Raw genomic sequence first — 18,965 nt, 5'->3', positions numbered from 1 at the left:
AGAAAGAAAGAAAGAAAGAAAGAAAGAAAGAAAGAAAGAAAGAAAGAGACTTACTTCTGAACCTTCTCATTGGCTTCCTTCAAAGCCTCCAAGGCCTTCTGAAGCTTCAGCTCGGTGTCCTGCTGCTCGGACTGAGATTGCTGCAGCTGAGCTGCCAGGTCCTTAAGCTGGCCACAGGTAATGGTCACAATGTCCTCCCTGTCTTTCAGGCCACCTTCAGAAGTAATGAAAGCACAGTGAAGCCAGTCATTCAGGCTCACTCCTTGAGACACAGGTTTGTGTAAACTGGGGAAACAAAAGCATACACACTTCCTTAGGTTTCAGCATAACACTGAACTGCAAGAATCGTACACTCAGTTTAATTAATATTATCACATATGGATCTAGATAACAAATAAGTTGTGTTATAAATTATATTAGATACTATCTATATATAATGAAGTAAGTTCTGCTTCAAAGATGATGGAAAACAAAAAGAACATTTGATTTCCACAAGTGTCTTCTAAATGTATGTAACAACTAGCAGATGTTTAAAAAGCAAAAAGGCTATTACACAAAAACTTAAATAGTACTTTTCAACTGCAACATCTTCCCAATCACTTCATCACCTGTAGAAACAAGTTGTTAGTGTGATTTACATAAAGTTGAATTAGTCAGTGAATATTACTACTGTGTTTTTAACTCATGTTGCACAGCCCTTTCTTTTAGCAAGCAGACAGATCAACTACAGGAGGTTTATTTGAGAATTGCAGGTTTTTCAACATAATGAAAGGAATAAAAGCGCAACAACGTACAAACAAATGGACTATTTAGAAGTATGAATCATTTGTGAATGCTAACCAATGCCAAAGCTATCAATAACTAAAGATGATAAGCAAAAAAAAGGATGTTGGACAGGCAGTTTACATGTAAGTCACGAGCAGAAATTCAAAAAAGAAGAATGAAGAAGACTGTGTATTGGGAAAAAAATTGGGAGCCTGTTAGATTGTGAATTATTTTCCAAGGAAGCAGCAGGTGTCCAACTGCCTGAGTTATTAAGGTACAATGCAAAAATCACATTAATAACTGACTCCCAGTGAAGAAGCCTGCACCAGAAGGCTCTTCATGGAATTGACCGTGATTTTTTCCCTCCTCTTCATAGTTACATTTTTATGATGAATTTTACACCAGTGAAAACGATAATGGTAGTACAAGAAACTCACAGAGCACATTTATAAAAAACAATGGCAGCAGGATATCATAATGAGCACTGTGTTTAGATAAACAACATAAGTAATTTCAAGACAACTTTACAGATATCAGAAGCTGTTGCTATATTGATGAGTATGACTTGATATCATCCTTTTGACTAATGACCATACAAACATCAAACGTTATTTCTGTGTGAATTTCTAGTAGCCGTGCAGACTAATTGCACTATTTGAGACACTCTGCATGTCAGCAGCTAGTATGCAATAGCACACTTTCTTCCTTCCCAAGGTGTCTGTACTGAAAACATCCTTCTTTCTGTCAATCCATAGATGAAAATCATATACAAACTAAAATATAATACACACGGACAAGCAAAATGTGAATAAGCTAATGGAAATCTAGAAGCTAAAAGGTCAGAGTGTTGGTATGTCATTACGTCTACTACCTGAGGTTGTCTGAAAATAAAGTGAAGAACCTTTTCAATTAAATGAAGACATATTGAAAATATAAATATTTATAAAGAGATATTAAAATCCCTAGAACAGTCTCACTAAAAATAAAATTACTTTTTCAGTTGCACATAAAATTTATTGACTGAAGTTCTACTACAGTTGAGTGTTGATCACCTTGGAAAAATACAAAGATATGCAAATAATGCTGAAAGCTAGGTAATGAAAAACCAAACTGATGTCCAGTTCTTAAACACCTGCTACAAGAACAAAATGAAAACAAACAAACAAACAAAAAAGTCGCTGAGACGGTAATCTGTTCAGTGAATATATGGATCCCTGGTTTTCACACACACACACACACACACACACACACACAAATAAGTATCTAAACCTAAAAATCCTAACATTTTCACACCAAATGTGACTTGTTTTTATTTTTTGGTTGTTTTTTCCTCTTTCTATAACATATGAAAAAACAGAGCCTTTTATTTATATTCAAAATACTGTCTATGTCTGACTACAACTGGGCCCCTTCTGAAAGACTGGCTGTGAGCAATATAGCATGCAGTACACAGTTACACGTTTTAACTCTTAATGATTGCACCTGAGAGACAAATAGATTCTGATATATACATGATATATACACATTTTGTAAGCCAACATGGCACCATGGTTGATAATCTTTTAAACCTTTTTTTCAAAAGCATAAAATTGCCAAATTTTCAAGAATATGTACTTTGCTAAAATGCTTTAGTCTGGGTTGATAATACTAATTTGAAATTCTTTCATTAATCTCAATAGGATTATTTCTTCAAAAAATGTTGATGTTATGAATCAAAAATAAATGAGAGTTCTATGCCTGGGGGTGGTTTACAAAAGCATTCAAACAGCTACTTGATTTAAGTAATTCACATTTTGATTATACAAAACCTTTTTGCTTACTCTGACATAACTGTATTCAAGCTAGGTCTGAGAGCTTCAATTAAAGGCTGCCTTTTCTGTGTCCAGGAGGAAGAAAAAGTCAAATGTGATGCTGTCATTTACGCAACTCCAACAGATAGCATGAAGTCCTCCCAAAGCCAGAGCAGTTTCAAGCCTGCTACAAATTGCACCAATTATAACTGTTCCCAAAGGGCCTTAATACTGGCTGAAAGTCAACGGCATGAAGTGCTGCTCTTAAAACACTTCTCTCTTTTTGCCAGGCATACTTTTGCTGCAAGGTGAGAAATGCTTTTCCACCTGAAGCAATTACTGAATAACATACAGAAACCTTCTATCTAACGGAAAAAAAAAAAAAAAAAAAAAGTAGAAACCAAATATGCCCAATTTGTCCTCTCCTTCCACCTCATCCCCAATGATAAACATCTCTAGTGTCCCCAAGCACATGCAGATCTGATCTGTGGTGTTTTCACCACAAGTATCACTGACACTCAGGTTCTGTAGATCTCTCAGCAGCCAGCCCACACTCAGGTTGGTGTGGAAGAGGTCTGTTCATCCTGCTGCAAGCTCTCAAGGGTTGGGCAGCATGGAAATCTGGGAAATACCACCTCTGAGGTACTCATGGGAAACAGTGCAATAAGACAAGATTTAAAAAGCCTATAACATCTAGAAGGACTTTGACATTTTGCTGCAAAGCAGAGGATATAAAATGATGAAGTTTGCATAACACATGAGTCAGTAGCCTGACAGCTGGTAGACAGGTAGCTAGATGGCATTGCCCTACCATAGACAAATATTTTATCAGCCTTCCTTCCTCCACAATTAAAAGAGTTAAGAGTACTGTTTTCTCTCCACTATAACCACCTAAACATCTTTCACTAGCTTAATCAATGGCACCAGCTTTGTTAGCACAGATTGTGTTGAGCACGTTATGTACAACGCAGACTGCATTTTGTGCATTCTTCTGATCCATCACAGTGTCACTATCTTAACTCTAGCATGAGCTCAGGCATCCTCTTTATATTACGTTATTTCACCAAACTCAAGAATAAGCACATGTAGGACAGAGCCCACTACTGATGTTCTTCCCTGTATTGGCTGTTGATATAACCTTAGGGTTTTACAGGATAACATCTCAACAAATTAGCACTGATCATGCTTGCTCACGCCACCAAAATTAACTGCTTGTTAATCTGGATCCTAGGAGAACAGTAGACTGAGTTTCATCCTTCTCTGCTGAATTCATCTAGAGAAACCTGTGACCTGTACTAGGGTCCAAATAATGGGGCTGCTGTATGATTGTATGGGCTCGTTATCTGATGATCGCCCATCTCAGACCTTCCATTTTTAAACAAATACAAATCATTTGCCTCCTTGGATCTCAACCTTTTCACCTTTCCGTAAAAGCAATTGCATTAACTCGATGATCTCTGGAGGTCCCTTCCAATCCCTACAATTCTGTGATTCACTGCTGAAAAGAGACTTGTCATTGTTGAAACTGAAGTCAGATGCAGCACAGTTTGAATTCAGGAAAAACTAAATCTAGCACAATTTGATTTTAGGAAAAGTTAAATCTTCTGATGACATCAAGCAGCATTCTCTTTTGGATCTCATTTTCATTCTCCAGTGCACTTCCAGTACTCACACCATTCCCAAGTGTAGACTAGTCTGTGAGAGGTAGCAAAGACTGACAGCTCAAATGATTAAATAAGGTGTCCTTCTCAAGCTCGAAGGATTGCTGAGACATGTTCTCAGCAAGAAATAATTGGAAGCCATACTTTCATTACAAACCCTTCATTTCTGCAGTTGCATGGTAATCAGAAATCACCTCATGTAGCCAATGGGCAAACTGCTCAGATAGCACTGACTCACATGCCAGCAATATGCACATGAGATTCAACATTACCCATTATTCCTCGCATTTACTATAGCATTGAATGGTCCAGGAAACCCTTAAAAATATCTTATGGGTGACTAACGCTTGGTTAAACAGAATCCAAGCAAAACATCCATACATGAAGCGGTATCCATAAGCAGAAGAAAGCATTCTAAAGATTTTTGCATACCTTCAGATAGATGCAGACGCATAGTTACTAGCTTGTGGCCAAGAAATGCTCCCGAATTTCCTGAGCTCATGATGCTCTCTTGCAGCAGCACATGGAGCAGGGCCCTCTATTTTAGTGAGAACTGTTGGTGATAGGTGGACAGTTGGACTGCATGATCTTGTAGGTTTTTTCCCACCTTGGTGATTCTATGATTTTCTCTGTTTGATTAATGGAAGTCTGGCAGTTGATAACTTAGCATTAGCTTTTTTCACACATACATCTACTCTCAAATAGAATGCATCTGAATTTACAGAAGAGACTTGGATATGTTCTATGCTTTAATCCTGAATATTACTTGATACTTGTTAACATGAATAATAAAATAACAAGATTTCACAACAAATCTGTATTAATTGCAAGACACATATCAACAGGCTATCATTTTTTTTCCCCATGAATTAGGGGATTGTGTTTTCAGCATAATAGCAGCAAACTACGATCTACATGGCTCTACTACCTACAATAGTAGATACTCCTCAGTTTTATTTAGCTATATGTTATTCCTACAGTCTCGCCATAAAATGCTCCTGTCATGTTCTGACAGCAAATTAGCTGTATTAGTATATTTTAGCCTAGCATTCACTGAGAGAGACTATTCATTTGTGAAGCCTAAGATCACTATGAAATTAATCTAAAATTTTATAAATAATTTTATTTTGTATAGTGCTTAACCACACTAGAAGTTACAAGAAATAATTTTACTATCTTTTATCTTCTCTTTATTGCCAATTTATATGCTTTGGCCATTCTTAAATATTTGCCAATGGCTTTAGTTAACAAAATAACATTAACATTGTATTTGTAATACTGCAGTTATTCCCCACAGTAATAGATTGTTTAGGTAACACTGCAAATACAGAGGAAACCTTATCTATTAATCGAAGATAGAACTGGCATCAAGTCATCGGGAGTGACCTGAGTTTGAATATAAAGGATGTTTAAGATGATGCCAAAAGCTCCATGCTTCACAGCATGCCACAGAACCCTGAATGCTTCCCTGGCAAGTGCTCACCCCATGGCTGTGATGCACTGGGCCTGGAGGTGGGCAGAGAAGCCCCAGAGACATGAGCTGCTTTCACCCTCCCAACTCCTGGGCTCTCCAGTGGCTGCTGAAGGCTGCTCCACAGGTGGCTGAAGAGGTGTGTGAGAGGTGGTGCAAAGCCAGCAGCGTTGGCCAGTAGAGAAAAGGCCTGTGTCTGGGATTTGCACACAACCTTGGTGGAATAGCGATGGAGGATTATGGCTTAACTCCTGATTGGAGTGTTTTACTTTTCATGCTTTGAGTTTGTTTTTGATCACATCAGTTTTAAGAATGGTCTAATTTTTTTCCAAAGCTAAATATAATTAAGAAAGCAGTAATTCTGGTTACACGTTGAAATAACAGAGCTTTTGGTACCTCACCTAAAACAGGTAGAAAACAGTCACAGTAGGTATTGTTTGTCCCTTTTTTGATGATCTCTGCCAAGAGCTCCATTCTGAGCACTCTCCCTTACATGGTTTTGTGGGATAGATGGACATAGGTCTTCAGAGCAGGCTTGCCAGGACAAGCTTGTACAGCTATGTGCATCTAACCCCAGCCAGCTCTGGCAGGCAGCCTCTGGGCTCTCGCTGACTTCACTGCACTTGGCAGAACAAGTGTGTAGCTGGCCTGAGCTGGCCTGAGCCTCCTGTCTCCAAAATGCCAACCATGGAAATCTTTCGTATTGACAAAGAATGTGCACATTCAAGGGTCAGGCATTTCAGCTCCAAGACTTAAATAACATGCCACTATAGTTTGAATTCTGATTTGCCTGCATAACTAAGAAAATCTAATAGATCTCTTTGTTAGGTGTTACACATGTAGCTAGGGCTAATTTGGTTTGTGCCTTTAGGTTTCCTTTACTGCTTCTCATTGGTAAGGATAATGGCTTCTGATTTCCATTTTATCTGAAAGACTACACATAAACTATGTTATTTGGAATAGACAAAATCCTTCTGCAAAAAGTACTAATATTGTTGTATCACCCCTTGAATTAGATAAACTGCAGCAATTCAGATGGAACAAATAAGAATCCTGACCCTGAAAACTGACACAATCAGTGGAGCATCCATGCAGTAGAAAGTGATACTTCATATATACATTCACCAATATACCTATAAATGTATATATATACATAAATCTGATAGCACTGGTATAGACTATAACAAGGCATTGGAATCACCTGAAAACAAGCTCAGTGTAATGACTTTGTGCTGTTGACTTTTATTTTTGTCTCCAGGGAATATTGTTTACTTTGCTTTAAAATTTATATGAGTCATTTTGTTATGTGCCTTTTTTTAATTAGTTTGAAGGAAACAGTCATTCGAGAAAGAGAGCGGAAATCAATTCTGATTCGATACTGATAGCTACTGTGCGATGTAAACTGTGTGTTCTTTTTAATTAAATGTAAACACGTTCCGTTCTAAAGTCCAGAAGTGATGACAACAACTACTAGAAAGGATTGCTTAAGCCCTGGTCAACTGATTCTTGTGAACCTTTTGTTCATACCGTAGGTAAGCTTGTGCAATCTGTCGCAGAGTGAACGCCAGTTGTAACTGACTTTATTTTAGGTCATCTTCAGAGAAAAGACTTGACAAGAATGTGGAGCGCTCTGTAATACCTCAAGTTATTCATTAACTATGTCCTTCTGATAGCTAATCAATAGCTCTGCATGGAGCCAAACACACTGCACTGAACTGCCCCTCTTCCAAAAGCCAAGTCTTGGTAAATATTTAATGGCAGTAAAGGTGTTTTTACTGTTATCAATCTGATATGTTAAAGAACTCTTGAAAGAAACTCTATCTTGTTTCTTTCTGCATAAATAATTTGTTCAGTTAAAATTTTAGTTTTATACAAAAGTACTAAAATGCTTTTAAATCAAGACTTTGAACACAGAATTTGTAGTTTCAATCTCCATGTTAAAAAAAAAAAAAATAAAAAATAAAAATCAGTTATTTCCTTGATAAAATGCCAACTAGAAATGTACATCAAGGAACCCAGCCCTTTATACTGTAGTAGTAAATACTGCGCCAGACTCTTTCAAAACCTGTTATACTAGTGCACATTTAAGATTTTCTTACAAGGCTTCAGTTTCTGTAAAATTCCTAGCTCTTGATTACATCAAGAAGACCTTCAATTTTTAGCCTCTTTTCACCAGGGAGAAACCCAGCTTTTTAAGATTGTTACAACAAGATTCAGAGACTTTTCGTTCCCCTAAAGTGAATATTCCCATCTTGAAGTAGATACAGACTCAGCTAATGAGTTTTATTAGGTGTTTTTTCCATTTTGTATTTTTTCTGTGCAGAGCAGCTTGTCCAGATAATAGATAAGCACTTTCATCCTGATAGTTTAGCACCTAATGTGTGTACGTACCCCTCTGCCCCAGCCAGGGAGGGTCCAAATGTCTCCCAAGGGACTTAGATAGGATTACTCCATGCCTAATGTCCCAGCACAGAGAAGTCTCCTGATCCCCTCTACCAGCACCGTCTTCCAGACTTTTCTGCGTGATTCAACTCCACTATGAGCATAAGTATTTTGAAGAAACTGATTCAGCATTGGATCCAAGCTTTTTCTTGGAAAATAATATGGGAATAAAACATTGATAGCATTTCAGCTTCCAAAATGTGAATCACCATAAATGTTTTCCCAGAAGTATAAGCACTATTATTTTCCCCAGTGTTTAAATGGCCTCTTTAGTGCCTATGATGCTATTCAATGGATTTTCAAAAAAAAGATCAGAATAATAATTCCCTAATGCTGGCACAGATAAATTGGACAGCTAGGAGTTTTCAAATCAATACTACTTGTCTCTGATGAAAACAGTATTAATTAAAATCATAAAAGCAAATAAATCAATCTGAAGTAAAGTGCATGGTACCATCCAGAAATGACCAGCTGAAGAGAGCCTGTTACTAATAACCATAGGAAATATCTGTATTTAATACAATGTTATCTTTATAAATAATACATGATTGTGAATTTTATGGCTGTCCTGATTTGCTATTGCGATCACATGGCTTAACTCCCCCACTGAACCAGAAAACTAAGAGGCAAGTCTGTTTCGGACACAGGGCAGAAAGCCAGTCCTGCCTTCCAGCATAGCCAGGAACATCCAGCTGAGTAGATGGAAGAGAAGTGTCTCTCCAGGAGAAGGCAATTAAAAGAAATAAAAAGAATGGAAACGTGTTTCAAAGATGGAATAACTAAACACATTTGGAATTTGAGAGAGTGATGATCTAATGGATGAGCTGAGTAGCCCTAAAGCTAGAAACTCTCACTGTAACTGACCCAGGAAAGGGATGCACACAGGGTTTGTCCTCTTATCATTACTTTTTTGGCGAATGATCTTTGAATGTCATTTTTAAAAAATTAAATAAATGCGTGCTTTTGCTTGTTTGTTTTTCTTTTTGTTCTGAGTATAGTTCCCTGCTGCCCCAGAAAAATAGTGTATTTAAACAGTTTTGTCTGATTTTTCTCACTAGAGTTACCGAAAAACATAAAGCAACTCTGAACATAGAGGAACAAAATGTTCTGTGCTCCAACACATGCCTGGCTGTGGGAACCAATGTGCCAGGAAATGAAGTATGCCAATGAACTCCACATGACTGTGCCCAGCACATGGCTTCCTCACTCTCTTGGTACTTAGACCTTTCTGAAATGGCTGCTGAGTCACCAGGGATCTGGTGCTGCATGCTGAGAGCCTTCATCCAGACTGGTGCTGACTGGTGTCTACCTTAAAGCTATTGCAGCTTCTCCTCTACAAAAATGAGATTCGCTTGGGGAAAGCAGTGTAGAAATACACCTAGCAAGTTGCCTCCTGAATGCCACATAAATGACATATCAGCAGTGTATCGCTACTCAGTAAGCCATGCCTTGCCTAGCTGCAGCTGCCAAACCTTGTTCATATATAAATCATATATCTCCTTGGGCAGTTGAGAACTATGAAACAAGGCAGTTAAAACGATGGTTTAAATGATAAAGGGAACGCCTGAGAAATTTAATACTGGGGAAGTCTGCTTCTCTATTGTATCAGTGCTTACTGGGGTGATGGGGCAGGCTTGTCTGGGCCATTCTCCCTAGTACAAAACAAGGACACATGCTGTGGAATGATTTAGTAGATTGGAGATCAGAGCTCTGTCTTGAGTTCCCTCTTGTGTTTCATGTCTTCTGTGTGGCACAGAACAAGTCACAACATGCTCACCTCAGTCTGCCATGTTGAAACTGGAAGTTAAGTGCCTTTCCCTCACCACTTCTCCTAGTTAAATTCTAAGCTTGTGGGCCCAGGATTGCTTCCTGTTACATCTGCGTGCCACATTTAGAAACCTGATGCCTTAATCTTGATTGAAGTCTCAGCACAGATTTACAGTATTCATGGGAAGATACAAAAGAGGTAATTAATACTATGTGCATGTTGGCAATGCACATCAGCCTGGTTAACCTTAGGAGACAGATCCAGGTTTGGGACCTGCACAGAGGAATCTCTGCAGCTTCTCACAAGGAGGCAGTTCCTGCCTTCCTGTTGTGGCTTAAGCAGCCAACACTACCACAAGGTGTGAGCAGTGACAGCAGTCTCCCCTCTGCTGTGAGCCCCAAAACTGTGTTACCCAAGGATGTCTTTTGCATCCTCCTAGGTGAAAAGACCATTGGCAGGAAGGGCCCATCAGAGGGAAGCTGAATAATATCACTCTTATTGAAATGTGAGGGATGAGACTGGATGCTACTAGAGAATGATAATTGAAGAGGAAGCTCAAAAGGGTAAGGGTTGGAAAGATACTAAAAAGTGATGCTGAGTTGATTTCTTTATCCTAGAACTCTTAAATCTGCTTCCTCACTTCTCTCTTCTTCTATCCTCATGAGTTTTAACCACTGGGCTATTGAAATAAAATCTGTGAAAGAGTAACATTTCTGTGTCCTTTAACTCAGTCTGAGCAAAGAAGAAAACACCAGTGGTAACTTCATGAGGCAGAAGTTCATGAGAAAAACTGCAGCTTTTTCTTTTTGCCAGCATATAATTTCTCCATAGCCAGCAGGTAAAAGTGAATAATTGTAGCAGGAAACAAATTGGCTGCACTAAACTAAAGATCTAATTATTTTCTCAGGACCTGACAAGGAAAATGAATGAGTATGAAAGTTCTTGTGAAATCTAGCCAGTACTGAATTCAACAACATTTGATTCATATTTTCATTTTTTTGGACAGGACAAGATAATACACTATACTAATACATGTACATTGAGGAGCCTGTTCTTCTCTGACAGGAGCAGTGAACTGCTCAAGAAAGAGAACTAAATTCTTACATCTCAAAGACAATAGTTTTTGTTTTACTGTCACACAGTAGAAGTATATGACTCTTTTGGTTAAAGATGATAAGGAAAAAGAGCTAAATGGAAGAACAGGTAATTCTGTAACTCATCCAATTGACATTAGGCTCAGACTTTAGAATCTTACAGAATCTGACTGAAATAAATAGATTGCAATTAATTAGACAAACCTAGATAAAATAAAGATCCTGTCTAGCTCAGAAGGACAAGGAAAAAAACCAATCTGAACGGTATTACCTATCCTTCTCCCCACTCCTTTTGTGTAAGGCACAAGTGAGGGATAAATTCACAGCACTCCTCCCTGGTGAGTCCTCCCACCAGTTCAATTCTCTTCAGTGACAGTGGAAGTCATTTGTACATTTCCTGTTGAGGACTACGATGTAGCCCTGTGAAGAAAGACCTGAATTCATTGTATCAAGACGCTAAAGGCTGAGGCCAACATTAGGTGCCTACAGCATTCTCCACGTCTATTACAAAATACTTCCTGAAAATCTTCCACCTTTCTCTGATGTACAGAAATAGAACACTAGAAGAGGAAGAACACAAGAAAATAATGCTTTTTACATTCAAAAAGAGGTGTAGGTTGCAGTTTCTTCAATAGCTAATGAAACAAACAAATGGAAAACCAACAACCACAAAAAACAAAACAAACGAAAACAAACAAGCAAGCAAGAATAACAACAAGTAATCTAGATATCTGAAATTTTGGCCTAAAATTTTTTTTGAGCTTACCTCAGTGACCACAGAATAGGTATGAAACAAACCCTTCACGATAAATTGTGAATGCATAGTACACAATTTTTACCTTAACGAGATACATAAGACCACAGCATCTGAATCAAACCTATGATATGCCTCTAAGTTATTTTCTCATGGACTGTGGATGAGAGGATGTCATTCCTCTGTTTAATCAGGAGTTAAAGCCTGTACAGTAATTCCTTATTTTCACAATATTCCTTCTGACAAAGATAACAACCGTAAGAATGGTTCCCAGCTGGCTAAACCTGACATACAGGTTTTGTTAATAAAAAAATGCATGACTTAATTAATGAAACGGATCTATTAAGACTGTCCCCCAATCTCCTACAGTGGCCCCACCTACAGCTGAACTTCACATGACCTATCTTATGCAAAAAGTATTGTAATAACTTGCACAGGAAGTTGGGGTAGAGGAAAGGTTGCTATGAAGAAAAACTATGACTCAGAGATGCATACAATGCCCCTACAGGAGAAAGCTTAGTATTTCTACTTTTACTCAATGTTTTCTTTTACAATGAATAAATAATTGAAACGATTTTGTTAAGCTGTGTAAAATTATTTCATCAAGAGTAATTACGTTTGATCTATTAGCACCTGATACTATCTATTGTCTAAATTGCCTGCATTCAATCCACAAATAAAGTCAACAGTATTAACGTCCATTATTGAAGCATTAGTTGAGCAAAAATCATTTTGAAGTATTTTACATTACTGTAACCTTCCTTCTGGATAATGTTTGGAAGAATTATCATTATATCAACATCTTCTCAACCTTTTTTCAGAGGCATGTTTTAATATAAGTTTGCAAACTCAGGATCTTTAAACTCACAGTTTACCTGTTACGTTCTGGCAAGCATAAATCTGCAGCAATCTACTCATTTTACATGCTTCTCTGTTCCTGTCTAGCTGTCCCACACTAAATGGCTATCCAAATTCAACTCCATCAACTTTGGCAGGCTCAACACCTCCTTTGCTAAACCAGTTTTTTTTTTTTTTTTTTTTTTTTTCATAAAGAGCTGCAGTGTTACAAACAGAAAGAAGGAACTCTGCAACCCTTCTAAAGCAAAGTTATGTACATATATTCATTGATTTCACCAAAAAGATCCTTAAATGTGAAATAATACAACTTCATTCACCTATCTAGAAAGCTGATATATTTTTCTGTCTTGCAGCATCATTTCAAAGGATTTCAAGTACTTTCTGCCTTTTAGTAGAGGAAATATTATGAACTATTTGAGATCACATTTTTACTCGAAGCAATGAATGCCACAGTCTTCTCCAGAATAAAAAGCTACTTTCTCTCCTTGGAATAGTAACTTTACAGTAATTTAGAGGAAGCAGGAGAAACAGTTGGTCATTAAACATTAGATGTATTAATGAGGCACTCACAGTATATCGTTTGTCTGGAAAAGGCAGTTCTGTATTTGCATTTTAGAAGGACTACTGGAATACAATAGCTACTGTGACAAATTTAGGTTTCCCTCACTTAACTTTTAGCAGAATCTAATAAAGAAAACTTAAATTGATGTATTTTCCAAAAATGTATGAGTAGCACTATTCACATCTTACAGCTAGGGTAATCGAGAGGCAAAGAAAAAACATTCCAAAAGAGGCCCTTCACTTTCACTCCCCAAATGGAGACTTTTAGGATTTGATATTTACAGGTTTCAGGACTTGCAGATCCAGATGAAAACAATGCTAAATCCCAAAATTCAAAATAGAATCCCCCCAAAAAATTTTGGCAGCATGTAAAAATCACCCACTACTCCAGACTCATGTCACTCTGGACATCCTGCTCAGTTCCTGGAATTCTCAGGCCTGAGTATGTATGCACATGGAGCACTCTGAGGCATTTTCTCATTACCTTGTATTTGGAAACAGATCCTGTAGGGCTCTGGAAAATGATCCAAAAGTGTCACAGACTATGCGGGATGCTGGTTTGCTTAATACAAGGGTTCATATGATTCCCTGGAGTACAGGAAAAAGTGACAAATAAGATGTGCAGACCCAGGAGATATAAGGGCTGCTCCAAAAGTAATGCCTCCTATTTTATTTTGTTGGTCCACAATGTCAGAGGTGGTGGTATGCAGTAGAGGTTGAACTGTTCCACCAACATTCCATTACATTTTGTTGCTGTTGTGTGACAGATGGCAGCGGAGGGGCACCCTGACAAAATGGCATTAGACATGAAGCAAAGGTGTGCCACTGAATTCCTCCATGCAAAAAACATGGCACCTGTTGACATTCATTGACACTTGCTGAACATTTCTGGAGACCAAACAATGAATGCAAGTGCATTGAGGTGGTGGGTGGTGCATTTCAGCTACGGTGACAGTGGCATGAAAGCCAAGCCATGAAGAATCCATACACCGATGAAGATTTTTACGAGTGCGGCATGCAGGCTCTTGTTTATTGCTGGCAAAAATGCTGCAATTTCTATGGAAAGAAATAAGAGGCATTGCTTTTTGGAGTGACCTATGTATAAATGAGAGACAATTTCTACACAGGAAAATGAACTGTCTTCTCCCAATACACTATGAATCTCTTCTTTTTAGTCTCCTTTCCTAGTTCTTCAGGATCTATCAAACCTCAAAAAAAAAAAAAAATTTTTTTAAGAAGACTTTGTGCACCACCTTATTCAGAAGATCTGACTTGTTTAAGTGGTTAGGTCAACTCTGTAAATTTTAGGAAGCACAATCAAACAACAATAGAAAGTATCAGGACCACACCAGAACACGAAATACTGTAAGAGAGTCCAGGGTAAATATATCTGTTTTTAAGGAATTCCAGAAAGGGAGACATCAAGAGAAGGAGCTTTTAGTACGTTCTCTTGTCTTCTGTGACCTACAGAACACAACAGGGAAAACAACCTCTTAATTTTGTTGGAAAAAAAAAGTTCATACAAATTTCGAAGAAGAAAAAACTATTCCTACAACTGTATGTTTTCCAGCAAGAAAATGACTCAGTTCAGAAGTTATTTCTAAGAGTATGTATGATGGGATTGTTTTGACGGGCAAAACCTTTGGGAAACACAAAGCAAGTATTTTACAACAAATGGAAGAAAAATAGCAGCCTGATAAAATTATCAGAATCCAAAATCTGCTGTATGCTTACAAAAACAGTAACACTTTGCCTGTACTTAAAACAAGAAAAAATAATCACTAGCTGTTAATGCTGAAGCACAGAAAAACCTTCAGAGAGAGACTATGGGAATGTAAAATGGAGTATGACATTCTCCGAGTAACTGTGGTGTGTCTGGGGGTAGAACTTCAGTCACCGGCCCCATCAAGTACTGACAAAAGGAATGTGAGAACTGTTCCCAAGGTAAAAAAAGACATGCTGAACAATCTGACTAATGGGATCACACTGAAGCTAATGAGATCACTGAGACTTGCTTTGCTTCCGTTGGTGAATGTAAAAACTGACAAAAAAAAATCCTCTTTTAGCTAGCAGTGGGTTAAATCTTGACGGATTTTTGAGAGATTGGGAAAAGGAATGTATCTTCAGATTTTCATGTAGAAAGAGTTTATGAGGCAAAAGCACTTTAAGTTCAGAAGTTTACAAATTTGTGAGAGGGGTCTTTACTGGAGAGAGAGAAAAAAAAAAGAAACAGAAGGCTTGGACTTGTTAATACCTTATTGAACAGACATTTACTGCTACTGCCCTGACATACATATGCAGAGGCTACAGACACTTTGCGTTTGCACAAGCCCCCAGTTGCTCTCTCTCATAACCCTGCTGCAGACAATAGAAAAAACCTGATTGCACCGAAGCACCAAACCATCTACGGCACATTCATAATTTACAAGCAGTGACAAGACTCAGGGATGCTGTAAATAATATTACTGACTTCTAGAAGCAGTAGAAAATTTGCTTAATGAGTTAGTATCTTGGTTATGGCATGCTGAAGGTATCCTGGAGACAATGCTAGACCAGCTCACAATGTTTTTACAAATAAAATAGAACAGGTCCAAATGGCCAAGCATTGGTGGTGTCATTTAATCCAGTAAGTGACTGGCTGTCCAAGGTGGTACTCACAGGTCCCTTCCCAGCTTCCTAAATGCAAACTCAGGTGCCTGAGCTTATGTATTCAACACCAAAAATTTTGGCCCCGCTATTTAAAACACAGATCTGCCGGGAGGCCTCTTGTAACTGGATTTTTTTTAAAGCCTTGTATTATTGAATAGATACTGGCCCAAGTCCAATCTACAACTGCAAATCCAAAGAAACAGCTCAGAGCAAACCAGCAGCCTTATTAGCTTTTAAAGATTTCATTTTCAAGAACTCAAGACCCTTTATTGACTAATGAAAGGTTGGGTCCCCAAGCCCACAGACTGATGTTGCTTGGAACATATTTTAATCATTTTGGAGTGCTAGCAGCCATCTGTCTAAAGAGCTTTGATTGCAGAAATACACTCTGAACTGCAGCTTCTTCTGACTCCAAACCCTTTCTGAAAGCCAAACGGAATCCATAGGCAATGCAACTTTGAGATACAATTCAAGGCCTTGTGATGTGATAAGGTTGCTTTTATTATTTAGCACATCATTCAGTTTAATGATACCACAGATAACAGATACACTAAAAAGATACTATTGTCATCTCCTATCTTGTAACAGTAAAATCCAACTGTGAGCTCTCTTTGTTTCTACCCGACACTTCTTTCTATGTTACTTTCAAAGAACAAAATGAAGGTAAATGAAATAAAAAGGTTGATAAAAATGATAAAAAAAAATCACAAACAAACACTCTTTCTTTTTTCACTACTTTCCTTCTTTGTTTTGAAAAAAATATACAGAAGGGAAGTAAACATATCCCAAATAAACTACTATATTTACAGTATTGTCTTTTGGCTTTTGGGCAGATAATATTTTCACACAGTAGTCTAGTCTGGCCAGCACTGAATACAAATTTACATGGGAAGAGAGAGATCCTTTACAGTTACAATATTCATGATAGTATTTGCAAACATTTTGCACAGTTACCCTATTTCCTATAAAATTCTTAAAACAATCTGGGCACCTCATAGCCTACTTTGTGGTGACCAATTTTTTCATACTAGTGTCTACCACAGATACATGCTGTGGACTCCACAAGCTCAGAAGCAAAAACATCAAGCACAAAACAAAAATGTTGAAATTATCAGAGCCAAGAAATTTCTTTCAAATATGAAAGCAGCATCCCTAAGAACTGGTATGTGGTAAGACCGCATAAAAATGCCTCTCCTGAAGACAGAACAGACACAGAGATATATTCTGTGTGGCAGTCCATGACTTCATTTGATTTAATTATAAGCAGTCCCATTGGTTTGCACCTTGAGATTACAGGACATGCTGAGATTAGATTCTTTTACTCCCTTATGACACAAGTCACCAGGTACCAAAAGAACATGGTGTTACCACATACCGCAATACTGTATGTCTCACTTCAGTAGCCCTCGTGCTAGCTTTATTCACTGCGCCCTCAGGCTTGATAGGGGCTTTGTTTCAGTTACTGAAGAATGGGAAATTAAGAAACAAAACCCCTATCAAGCCCGAGGGTGCAGTGAAAAAAAATTCTTTGTGATCCCCAAACAGGCTTTAAAACCCACTGCAACTTTAAAATAAAGTTCAATTATGTTAGCTAAAGGCAGTAAAGTTTTCAATTGCAGATGGGAGAGCAGAGCCTATGTGCTCATCGCTGGGATTTTTCAGGCTGCAGTATGACAAGACGTTCTCCTTTAGCAGTTAATAGTCTCACCTGTTAGTGCTTGTTGCTGCTTCTGTGTCACTGCTAACCATCTGATCTGTGTTGCCAGTGAATACATTTCTGGGTGGTCATGTCCAATCTGAATCATTGGTATAGTACAGGTGAAGGGAAGATAAAAACAAGATATGAAGTGTCTCCAGTTGGGAAGGAAATGTAAAGTCACTTGGAAGTTGACTGTATGCTTGGCCTAACTTCCTCCTTGCCCTTGTGTGGCTCTTCTTGTCTAGCTCACAGCCCCTCTGCCAGGAGACAGTGATGCTGCACCACTGCATACATATGTTCTTGATGGTGGTGGAGAAAGCTATCAGTGTGTTCTGGGACACTTTTTCTTCCTCTCATGACAGTATGAACTTCAGCTTTGAATTGAAAAGCATTATGAATATATTGTATTTTATTCAAATATTTCAAAGGCTTAGAATTGTGCAAATCACAGCAGTGCCATTTCTTTACTGGAAAACTGACGGAAATCATCAAGTCCATTCCTATTTCTACAATTAAAAACGACAACCATCACACCTGTGCTGGAAGAATTATCTGTACTGGAGGAGCAACACAGCATTAAGTAATTTTGGACACAATATTAAAAGCCTTCCACTTCCTAAGCACAGACACCGGTCTCATTAGTTAGCAAAGCAGCTTGTGGATGGAGTGTAAAATTGGACAACTTCCAGGGAGAGGCATCAGCAAGATAAGCTTGTAGCAGCTTAACAAAGCCTCTAACTTTCAAAAAACTAAACAAAAAAAAACCAAAAAACCCCCAGCTGAATAGAAACACTATCTTGCTCTCAGCTCTCAGCATTGCAGGTAAGCAGTCCTGTAGCTTACATTCTGCAACAGGCAGAGAGAACACTTCTTTTCACACCTGAATTCTGACTTGTTTCCTAAATGAAGTTTTCCACTGACTCAACTGGGAGCAGGGCTAAGCCCAAGAAGTAATGTTATGTCTAGCACTGCCTAAAAATTTTTCATGTGGAAAGTCTTCTCAACAAACAAATGTTTTTCTATTGGAAGAGGTAAATTCCAGTGAAAAAAATATGTTGGCTTCCTGTGGCAGATTTCTGAGAGAAAGTTTTCCTTTCACCTTCAGATTTCAACTTCAAATGCTATTTTCTTTCAGTTCTTCAACAGAAGAGAACTGAACCAGAACACAAGTCAAAATAATCTTTTTTTCCCACTGAATCGAAATTTTAGCATAAAAACACGTCATGTGAAAAATCAACAGAAAATAAATGGCATTTAAAGTCCTTCTGACAATGTTATGACTTTATTCCTAAATACCATATTTATAACGAAAGAAATTCCCTTTAATACACCATTTGCAGGGCAAGTTGAATTCTCTTCGTTGTAGTTTTAGATTTTCTTCTAAACTTTTCATGGGAAAATTTGTCTTCCAAACGGCTCCGACTATACAACTTTTCTGTATTTCTTGCTTCAA

The 18,965-nt window shown here is 38.0% G+C and overlaps 1 protein-coding gene across 9 annotated transcripts in view; it reads right to left on the bottom strand.

Annotated features, from left to right (window-relative positions):
• The window catches only part of MIPOL1 (mirror-image polydactyly 1), a 175,195-nt gene that overhangs the window by 24,691 nt on the left and 131,539 nt on the right, over positions 1 to 18,965 (bottom strand). For 6 of the 9 annotated variants that reach the window (XM_042813682.1, XM_042813686.1, XM_042813685.1 and 3 more), the window contains one exon: positions 55 to 285. In XM_042813682.1, the coding sequence (XP_042669616.1) occupies positions 55 to 285 (231 nt within the window). Of the gene's footprint in view, positions 1 to 50; positions 286 to 17,422; positions 17,610 to 18,965 lie in introns of those variants that run through there. The other 3 variants (XM_042813687.1, XM_042813690.1, XM_042813689.1) reach the window with 3 other exon arrangements.

This window comes from Centrocercus urophasianus, unplaced genomic scaffold, assembly GCF_019232065.1.
Source record: "Centrocercus urophasianus isolate 14NV4802_14NV808 unplaced genomic scaffold, USGS_Curo_1.0 seq_14, whole genome shotgun sequence".
Lineage (NCBI taxonomy): Eukaryota > Metazoa > Chordata > Aves > Galliformes > Phasianidae > Centrocercus > Centrocercus urophasianus.
The sequence above is the reverse complement of the archived record's forward strand: the minus strand, read 5'-3'. Positions and strand labels throughout refer to the sequence as shown.